This window comes from Eucalyptus grandis, chromosome 6 (genome assembly GCF_016545825.1).
Source record: "Eucalyptus grandis isolate ANBG69807.140 chromosome 6, ASM1654582v1, whole genome shotgun sequence".
Lineage (NCBI taxonomy): Eukaryota > Viridiplantae > Streptophyta > Magnoliopsida > Myrtales > Myrtaceae > Eucalyptus > Eucalyptus grandis.
In genome coordinates, this window is record NC_052617.1 from 32,476,845 (window position 1) to 32,490,439 (window position 13,595).

The following is a 13,595-nucleotide window of genomic DNA, read 5'->3' on the forward strand; positions in this document are numbered from 1 at the left end:
AATCATAAAAGAAATTACCTAAAGCTAGCGAGCTTGCAAACGGAAGTCTGCACCGGTGATGGACTTTTGGTCAGTCTTCTTGAAAATCCGAGCATCACTCAAATACAAGGCTTTCTTCATTTTTGAAGAAAAAGATTTGGGCAGCACTAAACAATTGAAACGTGAGGAACTTAACATGACATGCATGATTTAATCTAGTCTATATGAAATTGAATGTAACCTGGATGTATCATGACATGGTCGAAAATATCTGAATGATATAACATGCATGTTCTGATTTAATATGCATAATATAAATTCTTAAGCGCCATAATGGATTTTTGGTCAAAACACTTCACAATATTATTGAACCTCAAGAGTCTTTAAACAAAAAGCCCAACGAAGGGGCATCCGAACATAAAAGACTCCACAAAGATTGGGGAGGACAGGTCACCCATGAAGAAGGAAGGGAATTTGAAAATAAGCCTACGCGACCCAATTGGCCACGTGACCGACATTTGACTTACAAATTATGGATCTGTCATCCCAAACTTCTTTTCTTCTTAAGTTTAAATTTCAAAACAAAATAAAAGAATAAAGAGTGTATCTTAAACGATATATTTAATCAACCAATCTACTTAGCTAAGAATGAAATAAATGATGTAATTTAGTTAACAAAACTTATCAAACTAAGAATGAAATTGTGTATTATTTGCTTTAGTTTTGTTTTCATCACTTTTATAATCCAATTTAAAATTTTGATGTCAACAACTTAGCAGTTGATTGGTGTTTTCTTTAATTGGTTCTACTTCCGGTATTCACTAGGGGTGAGTATGTTTGATAAATTCAAGAAACTCAGCACTTGTGTGTGAAGGCTAATGGCTTCCTAAGCATAAGGCTTAGTTTGTGCTATCCCAAGCCCATCAATTTACAACTTATGTTTCTAATTTTGAACCCGCAAGTTAATTTCAAATAGGAGTTGCCACTAATCGATTTGTGGTAGATCGATTAGAAACCCAAATAATATATTAAGGGAAATATTTTATTTTGCGCAATTAGAGAAATTATGATCCAAAAATTGATTATATTAGTTAATCATTAATACTCTTCCAGTACCTAATATTGTTTAAACATCAGGTAAAGCATTTATGCAACATTTTATACCAATCATGAATTTTTTAGAATTCAATTCCTCACCAATTTAAGGAAATAGAAATCCATGCACCATAAAGGCGTAATTAGAATAAGTCAATACTTGCTTTCAAAAACTTAAACATGATTTCCTTTTTTTGGACTTTTTTTTTCTCTTTTAAAGATTAACATATGCTTTAAAGAAAAACCACTCAAAGGCTTTTCTTTTTCTTTGTTTTCTTTTCTATTTTTGGAAAATGCAAATTATTTTTGGATTTTTCTAATTTTGAAAAAAAAAACTGTTTTTCATTATTAAAATGATAATATATAGTTATAAAAATGATCCAGGTCGGATTCCCGGGTTGGGAGCGACCCAAGTCGTCAACCATCGGTCCGGATGGGCCTGAAGCGTGGGCCCAACCCAGAGCTCCCCTTTTTTAAGAAACCCAAGCCCATTTAAAAAAGAAAAAAGAAAAAACAAAGCAAGCCCACCCTCAATTAAAAGAAATGCCCAGCCCAAGATTTATACCAAACTAAGTCTGGCCCACTAAAGCAGAAACCCTAGCCCAGAGAGCGCCCCACGCCCGACCCGGTTCACGACCCGGTATCCCCTTCGTAGACCCGACTCCCTCGTGCCCCTACTCCCAACGATCTGGGACGGCCCCGTGAGCCTCCGCAGGCCAAAAATAACGGACCAATCGGGGCTCGAAATTACGTCGGGACTCAAGGCAAAGCATTAAGAAACACAGGGCGAAATCAGAGCCCCGGTTGTTCAAAAAAAAAAAAAAAAAAAACAAAAGAAATCAGAGCCCTGGCTTACCAGTGCTTGGCGTAAGGGGAAGCGAGCATGGCGGTGGGTCGTTGGGCACAACTCAGGCGCGATAGCTGGCGGCGGCTCTCCCGCTCAGTGAAAGCTCTCAGATCTCTCTAATTTCTCTCTCTCAGCCCTGGTTTCTATCTCTAGAAACCCCCCACTGCTCACTCTCTCTCTCCAGATCTCAAGCCTCTCTCGACGACTTGCTCACTCTTGAGTCTTCCCAGGTGTCTCTCCGGGGAAGTCCTCTGAGTTTGCTGCCTCTTCTGTGTCTTTCAACCAAGCTCACACCCGTCCTATTTATACGCAAGGAGCTCAATCGACGGAGGTGGTTCGGCCGCCGGTCCTTGGTGCGTCGACCGGCCTCCCCTCGGCCGAATTGGCATCCGATCAACCGCCCTATCGACGGAGGCCAAGCCTACCGCCTCGAGCTCCTCAGCGTATTGAAGTTACATCCTATCCATCCAGGTCTCTCGCCGATGTCCTTGTTCTTGTGCGCGTCGTCAGTCTCTGCACGTAAGGCACAACGCGAGGGAAGAAGGAAGGAGGAAGGAGGAAGGAGGAAGAAGGAGAGAGGGGGCCGGGCCGGGCTGGAGAAGAGAAATGAAGGGGCTGGGCCCTAGGCCTGCGCGGAAAGGAAAAGGGGCTGGGGTCAAGCCCAGCCGCAAGCCATTTCTCTTCCTTTTTTTTTTTTGATTTATTTATTCGAAAATAGGGTAAAATAAGGGAAAAGTAAATAAAAAAATACAACTTAGTAGATGCGAACTTAGGTGATGCGAAAATATATATATATATATATATATATATATATATATATATATATATATATATATTGTAGGGCTAAATTAGTTCTTAATTTTTTATGTAATTTAATTCTAAATATTTAGCCAAAATTTATATGTCAACAATAATTTAGAAAAAAAAATTGAAATACCAATGACTTAAGTATTACGTTTCTTGTTAGGAAAAAAAAAATATCTTCACTTTTGATGACCTGAATTAGTTTCTATACGGTAAGTTAATTGATCGAAACTTAGCTACACTTGATTTGTGTTAATTTAATGTGACTCCATCGAAATGGGCTTTTCTGTTCTATTGTTCTTGAGATAAATTAATATAGGTATCACTCAGTTTTGGTTTAAGTTTTCATATTGTTCTTAAGATTCCTCCTCGATCAGCCGAAATAACTTGCACTCCTTGCTTGACTGACTTGCCTAAGACGAGGCATGTTGCATCTAATTCTCTTGGGTGCGCCAAGGCCATCCATGGGGGCCAACGAGCTATGAGAAGGCAAAGGGAGGACCTACGTCTATCCTAGCCTCAGCCATGGAAATGGCATGGAAGGGAAGCCAGGAAAAGGCCTAGCTTGGCCTAGCTGTATCTAGTAATAGAGCCTAGCATGGTTTTGCCACTGCAAGGCTTTGCTATTGCCCGGCCTAGTTGTCACACGGCCTAGCCATGGCCAACTATTGTTCTAAAAATTCGAACACGTAACATGGTGGTATTTTTCGAAGTCTAGGTCGCAAAGTGAATATCATAAAAAATAGCGTACATTAAATGCAATACAAAAAAAAACTTTGGGATTATTTATACCATCCTCCCAATAAATAATGTAAAGACAAAGGCAAAGCAACACATTTCATAACATGATAAATCTACATACTAGTACATTATACTTGGAAACATTCAATGACTATCATTACTTTATACTCGTAAACATGCGAAGATCTTTATTTTATAATCGTAATTTATTCTAGAGGTACGGATAGAGGACCTATGCTAGGATCATTTCATCTTCATCTTCATTGCTGCAGCGCAAAAGCATCTCCACCACCTGTCTCATGGTGGGTCTTGCATCTCTATCTTCCTCCACACATTGAAGAGCCACTGCAACCAAAACTCCAACCATCCTAGTGTCATATTCCCCTGTCAACCTTGGATCCACAATTTCCTTTATCCATGTTTCCATTGGAATTCCTGTTCTCTTCCTCTCTCACCCAAGAAGTCAACCTTTTGCTCTCATTCTCATCACCACCCTCAGCATTTGCAAGCCCTCCTGTTGGACTCCTGCCAGTCACCAGCTCCAACAAAACAATCCCATAACTGTACACGTCTACTTTGGAGGTGATTGGCATATTGTAAACCCATTCAGGAGCCATGTAACCTCTTGTTCCTCTTATTCTTGAGAAGCCTGAATCCTTTAGTCCCTCCCTCTTGAGCATCTTCGACAGTCCAAAATCCGCCACCTTCGGTTGGTACATGGAATCAAGGAGAATGTTCTGTGGCTTCACATCACAATGAAGAACCCATTCCAAGCACTCTTCGTGAAGATAAGCAAGTCCCCTAGCCGACCCTACCGCAATTTCAAACCTCTTGGACCAATCAAGTTCAGTTGGAGAAGACAAATTTTCCGCTAGGGAACCATGTTCCATGAACTCATAGATCAAAAGCCGGTGCTTTCCTTCTGCGCAGTACCCCCACATGTCAATCAAGTTCATGTGGTTAAGATTTCCTATGGTGCTAACCTCGGCGAGAAACTCATTCTCTCCTTGGTTAGCGTCAAGGAGCCGCTTGACCGCTGCAACCCTGGAATCTGACAACACAGCCTTGTGTACGGTTCCTCCACTTCCTTTTCCTATTTCCTCACTGAAATTCCGTGTTGCCTTCTTCAGCTCGTCGTACGTGAACCGTCTGAATCCGGTCGGTCCAGCGTGGTATCCATCGATGTGAGCTCTACCTTTCTCTCGGCTGGTTCCATGTAAGAAGCACCAAACCGTGAGTACGACAATGGCCTCCGTTCCAGCTATTGCCCCAACGAAAATCAGCAAAATCTTGATTGCCGAACTCTCTTGTCTTTTCACGTAAGTTCTTGGTAGCAAAACTTCATTGGCTGGACATTGCAGAGCAGCGTACTTTATCCTCGGTAATTTGTAAGAGGAGAGATTGGATTTTGGGAGCCTGAAGTGGATGCCCCCTTCAACACGGGGAGAATATCGGCCATTTAACAGAAGCAACTTGGGGTAACAGTTCGAGTTTTTATATTGGATACCCAAGCAATTGCACAAATCCAAGCATAATTTCTTGCACATCTCGAGTGTGTACCTTTCAAAGAAGCCTTTGTCATACCCATAGAAATCGGCATGTGGTAACTCGACGAATTCAGTTTCGACTTTGCTGTCACAGAAGCTGTTGAACTTAGGCTTGCATCCTTGAGTCCAGTCGGAAAGATTCTCTCTTTCATATCCGGGAGCACAAATGCAACTTCTTCCCTCTCTAGGGTGGTATGTACACATACTATTAGGTCCACAAGTGCCATGAATTGTGCATGGGTCAGATTTGGCTTGCCATGAAACTGACCACTCCTCTCCTTCGGACCGACTATAAACTCGAACATTACCATCATAATCGACCATTAATCTTCTCTGAACTTTTGCACCATAATCAGATGTTAAGAATTTCAAATCATCAGATGAAGTGAAATTCCCGTAAGGATCTAGAATTGCAACTCTACTATCATTCCAAGATGTTCTTCCCGCGTCCCAACTATTAAGCCATGGATCTGGCCAATAGGTACTGGTAATCTTAGGGCCACTAAAAAGAAGACGAAGAAGGTTATCGTTGTCAAAATAAAACCTGTAATAGCCGGAAGAGAAGTTGTTCTTGCTTCGATGGGAAACAAGCGGGGTGTTCCTAGTGAAATTTTGTAGAGGAAGAAGCGTGTTGGTCGGCGTGTCAAAGCTTTGCCACCAAATGACGGGCTGCTCGTCACGAAGGACAAGATTACCCGTGTCAAGGAGTTGCAGCGACTTCATTGATGACCCGGAGGATGAGCCGGTGCTTGTAGCCCAAACAACCGTACGATCAGCATCGATCAGTACGAGGTCACCATTCTTTCTTAAAGAAAGCTTTGAGGATCTTCCATTGACCGGTCTGTCGCGGTTTGCCATCCAAACGACGGTGCAGTTGTGGATACTACAAGATGGTTTGCTGAACCAAATGGCAAAGCAATAAGCATTTTCTCCCACGGGATAAAAGCCCGCGGCAAAAGCACCGTTTTTCGACGTCAGAGTATCGTCAGGTTTATCAACTGAAAGGGAGGAGCCTTCGCCCAAAGTGAGACGAACTGAAGTTGTGAGTGGAAAAGGTAAGACAAGGGAGAAACATAGCAAGAGAAGAGCATTTTTCATGGCATTCATAGGATTTCAAGTGATCTCTCATGTGCTATTGCGCATATAGCGCGTTCCCGAATCTCCCCTTTGTTATATAGGACTTGGCGGTGACACATTGGAACTGACTGAGTCTCGGTAAAAACATAAACATACGGAAATCTATTTAGGAAACAAGAAAGCATACTTTGACCAATGACTAGTACCTTTCTCTTCCCTTATTATGAAAACAACTTGACCGACGGAAGAAGCCAGGTGAACCCGCAATTGATTTGCTGTAGCAATGTCATCCATCGAAAATTGGACGCATGTATTGATTGTTCCAATCCATAATCTTCCAGATATCAATTGGTTGGACATTGTATTTAATAAGGTTCTAGTCCAGAATGATAACTAAGTGTCGATATGACATAGTACTTTAGTACATTGTCTAACATACAAACAGATTGAAGGGTATCAAGGAAACCACGTGCAATTGAAGGCTGAGGAGCCACACATGTAGAACATAAAGTCAATGCATGAGAAATGCATAAACTTTGCTCTCACACCATACAAAAAGTCCAATGCAAAGATTCACATTAGTCAGTAAAGAGAAGATCACATGTATATAAAAGCTTTAATCAAACTAAATATTTAAGTAGCAGAGGATGATACTTTAATAAATTGGACCACTAAAATCTTAACCTCAAATTTGCTCGACATTGACAAGCCTCAAATTTCGAATGAATTAAGATCTCATCATTATAATTGCATGATTCTATTTTGACAGGTGAGCCTACTTTAGGACGAAAATGGAGGACTTGAAACAGACTAATATGACCGTCCATATCGGCCAAAGGGGCGATATCACATCAGGATAGGGGAGACCTTCCACGTTCTCCACTGGCAAAGGATAGAAGGGGACATTTTTGGAGTATTAATAGCTTGATTATCTACCATTTATTCCAACGAAAAGATGGATGTTGAAGAGATGGACATCCTGACAGTAATGACAAACCCTGATAAAAGTAGTGACATATGACTATATTCTACTATCTTATCAATGGGGAATGCATACTTTTTTTATTAAAAATGATCAGAATAAAAATTCCTGGTCATATCTTGTTGAGAGGCGATGAACCCCAAAGAGATTTCATTTAAGTATGATGAATGAAAATCGCACGATACATCTAGAGATTGGGGGCGACCGCATCTACCATTGGATTCACCTGTGTATGTTATGATGCTGGGTAATTACTTCTTTATGGCCCCCAAACTCAACGGTTAATGGGAAGAAAAAAAAGGAATCAAATGTAGTTCTATATTTGGATCTGTAGTGACATTGTAATATGGGCTACTAGAATTATATATCGGTGTGGTATGAATTAATTAATTAAAAGAGGATCTAGCATTGATTGTGAACCCTAGATGAATAGTTCTTCTTTATAATTAGGCATGTTAAAATATTGTCTTACATCACTTGACAATTGATTCAACATGCTATTTATATTCATGTAATCTCTCTCCTCCTATTGATTGAAGTTTTTTTCTAACATGGTATTAGAATCAATTTCATTCCTACCATATATACGCATCCACCACCATCAGTCAAATTTCACATACCGCTCTCAATCCGACCTGATTGTAAAAGACATGTTGAATCTTCTCCCACGTCACTTGACGTAGGGGATGTTGAAATGTCATCTACATACATAGATTTGCAGAAACGTCAAAGAAAGGCACACAAATCATATTCATACAGCCAATCGACGATTGATCGTGATCAATGGATTAGACATTATAAGGGTCCATGGGCACAGACTACGCGAAGTCTCTTCACTCCAAACGTATATTCCAAACATATCACGCACGTTTGTCCACTATGGCAATCTGAGAGCGCACGCAAATGGCACCACCTACTTGGTGAGCAGAATGAATCGGTGGCGTGCCCGAGCCGAGTTTCTTCCACAAGGGCACCGAGGAAATGACTTGGTCCGAATGACCGAGACGTGACGTGCCCGACGGGGCGAGTATCTGTTTGAAGGACATGGATGGTCCTGCCTTCCGCCCCTGATGGAGAATCCCGAACGGCTCTCATCAAGATTCGGACAAAGCTTCGAATGGTCCACGCCAACAATTTTTTGCTACCTGCGAGAGAAGAGAATGCAGGACCGTCCCCATAAAATAAAAATCTAGCCCAGTGGTCCCGACTGTGGCAACCGCAAGTCCGTGTAATGCCCAGCTCAATTTTTTCAATAGATTCATATGGACGCTGTTTTCACAGCCTCTTTTCATTAGCATACACTTCTTTTTTCTGTATTAATTGATCAAGTCAGCCTCTGTTGATTATGGCTCGAAGCTTTACATTTGACTTGGGATCAGCTCATATGTATGTGATCTTTCTCTTTACCGATTTTAGTGGAACTACTTATCAATCTCTTCCCGCAGGTACGCACACTACTGAACCACATAAGTTTGTAATGCAAGATTTGAGGTGCCACATGTGTCATAGGGAACCACATAGATTGAAAATGTCGACAAGGCATGATCTAGCATACATGTTGACAAAGCATATTACTATCCGCACTTGTCAACATCTGCAACAGATGAGAAGGCTAAAGGGGCTCGGGAGAGATGTCAATCGATGAGGATAAAGTTGGATTTCTCGCTAAAGTGGAGATTTGTTGATTGGGGCTCGAAGTATTCCCATTTGATTTGGAATTGTAACATAAATGTGTTTGATGGAATACTTGGAATGTTTTCGGGGGCAAGAGACAGGGGCGGACCGCGAAGATGCAAGGAAACTGGTCACCTAGAACTTAGACAAACTAGGCCACTAGGCGAGCGCCTAGCTCAGGATCTGACCAAGTTTGGGTGCTTGAACAAAGCTAGCTAGTCTCTCAGACAGTGCCCGATAGCTATTGTGATTTTCAGTGCAATAGTTGGGCACTCGAGCCTATTTTGGTGGCTTCTCAACCCCAGGTGGCCCCAATCCGAGCTTATTTTATCCTGATTTTCAAAGCTTATTTTTAGAGGAGAAACTAGAACTCTAGAGAGTTTTGAGAGCCATTATCTAAGAGAATTGAAAGTACGAGAATACTCCTCTTTTATGATTGATTCTTTTAAGTTTGGGTGTATCTAGGATTGAAATGTATAGTGGAATCATCTCATCAATCTTTTTCCATTAGAGTAGCCAAAATGCCAAAACATGTAAATATGTTGTATTTAGGATGATCGGTTCTCAAACTAGAGGTAGAAACCGATCCTATGACCTATGGTTCCAAAAGATTGAAAACTAAAATGAACCAGTCAATTCTGAAATCGTCAATATTTAGTTCACCTGAGATCCATAACATTTTATGTTTGGAGCTAAATTCTTGTACGAAAACATGAAACTTTCACATTTTCACTACATAAACATTTGGGTCAAATGATTGTGTTGTTGTTTTTCATGTTGAAGACGTATTTTGTCCTTAATTGGTGCAAAAAAGAATTAAGAGGCTTCAAAACTGATTTATAATCGATTCATTTCGAGAACCGGATTGGTTGAACCGATACCTTAGTAGAATAGCTGGTTCCAACTTTGTACAAACAATGAACCAGTCCTAAGACATTCTAGGTTTGCGGAACCCATAGTTGAATTGATTCTCCCTAGAATTGACCTTGAAACAACCAATCAAGGCCAGTTCAATCCAATTCTCGGGTTGAATTGGACCCAATGCTCACCCCTAATTGTGTTCTGGTTTTGTTTTTAAAAACAATTCATACTCGAATAAATGAATTGTTTATGTTATTGAGGCTTATGCGTTTAGTCGTATCAGCCTTACACTTTGTTAAGCCATGCATTGACATTCAATAACACTTTTTTTTTAAAGGAAAACTAATGATCTATGAGCTACTACTTTGATATCTTTATTTAATTCAAATTTTCTTGTTCTATTCTTTCTTCCACCCAACTTGAAGAGAACAGTTTACTTTTCCTCCAAAATAGCAAAATCGAAATTTAAGAATTAAGTTTATTATTAATTCTAATCTTTAAAACATGAAGGCTAAAAAGAAGATTAAAGAAAAGAATGGAAGAGATCAAAACTAAATTGTTTTACTATTCAATCAGAAGAAAGTTATTAATATTACTCTCGAACCATGCCCTCAAAAAAATTTCTTTGATTAAATAGAAGTCTGAATGAGAAAAAACTGTAACTAGCTAGATTTTGACTTCCATCAATAGAACTTAAAATTTAGACAAAAGAAAGATGCATGTTTTCAAATAACTCGAATTTAACAAGGTTATATCTTCAGCGAATTAATAAATTCATGATTGCGAAAAGGACAATTGTTTTTTCAACTTTGAAACATAGTTTTACTGGGAATAAAAAACGTGTTTTATTTTACTAATTCAAAAGAACACCGGAGATGATTCGAAAGAACACTAGAAACAATTTAATTGATTACTTTTTGGAAACTCAGCGCAAATACCGTATATGAAGGAGAGAGATGATAAGATTGATTTCAGTAAAAGGGAGAGTGAGGGGCAATGTTAACTATTGATATTGAATCGAATCATGTGATTGGAGGGTAATTTGATTTTTAAGCATAAATTGGTGCATTTTAGCCACACACAAAAAATGCGGAAACCATCGTTGGCCGGTACACAAAGACCACCACCACCACCGTTAGTCGCCGTGGACTCTTCCACCCCCTTGTCTGAACTGGTCTCCACCTCAACCATGCCTCTATTCTCCACCAACGAGCCCCGTTGCCTCTGCTAACCACCACAGCTACTTGGCCCCTCATGCCAGTAAAACAAATTACAAGGTGTCTTGTTCCACATCGAAAGGATGTAAGTACACATGTAAGTGTGCACGTGAATGGAATTTGACACTAATCAACGGTCATTATATTCTTATCTCATTAAAATTTTAATTTATAATAGTAAAAAATTAACCATAGTATCATATTAAAACAATGCGCTGTTCACAAATGAGTTACGTTATTTGAAACAATTGTTGTATATCTCTTTTGGAAAAAAAAAAAAAAAAAAAGGAAAGAAGAAAAGAAGAAGAAGAAGATGTGCATTGAACAAACAAATTCAGTAATTAAAAGCAAAACGCAAAAAGTTATCCAAATAAAATAACATTCCAAAGATTGAGAAGTTATATCTGAACAAAACAATCGCTAAGATAACCGCTGGCCAAAGTAATGAAATTTAGAATTTCAAAAAAAAAAAAAAAAAATAGCTATAACTCGTTTATGAACTATAGGACTCTTTCAATAGGACACTTTGGTTAAATTCGAATTTTAATAAATAAAAATAATAATCATTTTTAAAAGATTTAAAATTGAACTGGTAAAAGTGTAATTGGTTAGGACTTTTCAAACAATTTTCCGAGTTAAAGCCACTTGTTGCGGATCGATATTTGATATTTGAACTTATTTATCTCCCATAGCGAGTACCGGAGGAAGAATATGGAGCGTTATCATCATGCTATGATCAGGCCAGGGGGTGTTTTTCCAAATTTGGTTACAAATCCCCCTGCAGTTAACCCTTCCGTTTTATTTACGTGAAATGGGGGCTTCGATAACCACGGCTTTGTTTAAGGTCGTTAGGCTGGACCACCATGCAATGCAATATATGCCAAGTTACAATCTCATGTTCATTTGTTTATCCAAACTTTTTTATTAAAAAAAAGGGGCATGATTGGTTTGCTTTGGTATCACCGATGCATAAGATACTTTCTCGTGATGAATGACGCCGTGTTATGCTCCCTTCAGAAGAAATATTATATTTGGTCAAAACACATATCAAGAATTAGTAGCATTTAATCATTGCTTTCACCGAAAAGTGTATGTCCTCATTTGGTTTTTGCACCGTTGCGATTCCCATCTCTTACCGCCCCACCCAATGGCTCACTCTCTCTTTTTCCTTTTTTTCTTTTGGCTTATTCTGACATGACGCCACGTTAGTGCCACCTACACTTAAAAAAAAAGAAAAAAAAATGGCAAATTGGATTTTTGAAGTGACAAAAAGTATTAAAAAAAATCATAAATCTATTACATATATAATCAGTTTGAAAATTCAGCTTTCGCCGATCTTTCCAAGTAAAGATACTTCGCTACACGGAAAAATAGTTATTATCACACTACATTGGAAATAGCCTAAAGTCTCGACACATGCATTCAAATGCTTCGCTGTTCACTGTCATCCTCAAACATGTCAAATCTCACATAATCACGCCAATTAGCGTAACGCTGGATTCAATTTCTCAGAGGAAGTTCTCTCAATTTCAAAGATGCGATGTATCTACTTCCCAGATTATCCGGCTTATTACTACAGTATGTCTAAAGAGCTTGGTGAGGTCCAAGGACAGATTTTCCTTGGATCTGCACTGACCAGTGCAGATCCGAAGTGTTCATCGTTTAACGCATTCATCGCCGAATCGTGCTCAGGCGATGTGAACGAGTCTGGCCGCATAGTCAAAGGCTCTCAGCTGTCAATATGAAGGCGCTTTTTGGAATGACGAACAATTTTGAACTTTTCAATGGGCTTTGTCATGATTCCTTGTTTTACAATTGTCAAACGTTCCTCTCTGGCTTAAAATGGGGATGTCCCATTTCGTGCACAACATTGTCCAAATCAACAACACTCCCCTTACAAAAGTCTGCATGTACGACTTTCGCTTAGGCGGAATCCTGCGACACCCTCTGTGTCAAAATAAGCTGCGTTTGACTTGAAAATGACGATCCTTTCACGGGAAGAAAAAGGGGGAGGGGGGCATTTCCTTCCTGAACATGGCGATGTACCATTTCCTGCGTCAAGCTCGTCCGAGTCAACACTTCATCTGCAAAAGTCTGCATGTACAACTTTTGCTAGCATGGAATCATGCGACACTTGCTTTGTGCCACGTTCTCTCCGTCCACGTTGAAGAATTAGCCACAAGAAAAGAGAAAAGCAAAGAGGTTTTCTCTCTTTTTGCCAAGGAATTACGGAGTAATGCTAGACACACTAAAATTAGAAAGTAAAATTAGTATAGTAATCAATGGACAGACTACAGGTGAATATATGAACAAAAGTCGGCCATATTCAATATCTTAATAATAAATGGGGAATCAACTTTCATATAATTCGCATTTCTCATTATATACCAGGTCTACGAAAGACCCAAAAAAAGGTAGCGGGTGAAACTCAAATAAGTTAAAAGCTGGGAAAATTATCCAAAATATTTTAAATCTATTGCGGTTTTCACCAATTGAATTCTAAATCTTTTTATATTTTGCCAATTGAGTCTATCCAATTGATTTTGGTTAGAAATTATTAACGTAGATTTCGGTTGTCTCACGTGACATTGCCGGCGCTAACATGGATAATTTTTAATAATCTTTTGATTTTTTATTACTTATTTTATTTTATTTTAATAATATTCTAACCCTCGGCTGGCGAGAGGGTTAAAAAAGGAAAAAGGAAAAAGAAAGCTAAGCAAGCTGAGCGTAGGGATTAGAGAAGATGGGGTTTAGGTTCCTTTTGTTTA

The 13,595-nt window shown here is 39.4% G+C and overlaps 1 protein-coding gene across 1 annotated transcript; it reads right to left on the minus strand.

Moving 5' to 3' along the window:
- Window positions 1–3,482: 3,482 nt before the first annotated feature.
- LOC104451836 (putative receptor protein kinase ZmPK1) lies at window positions 3,483–6,137 on the minus strand. The gene is given in 2 exon segments (XM_010066416.3): window positions 3,483–3,887; window positions 3,889–6,137. Coding segments are annotated over 2 exon segments (2,421 nt in total). The 5' UTR covers window positions 6,121–6,137; the 3' UTR covers window positions 3,483–3,698.
- Window positions 6,138–13,595: the final 7,458 nt, after the last annotated feature.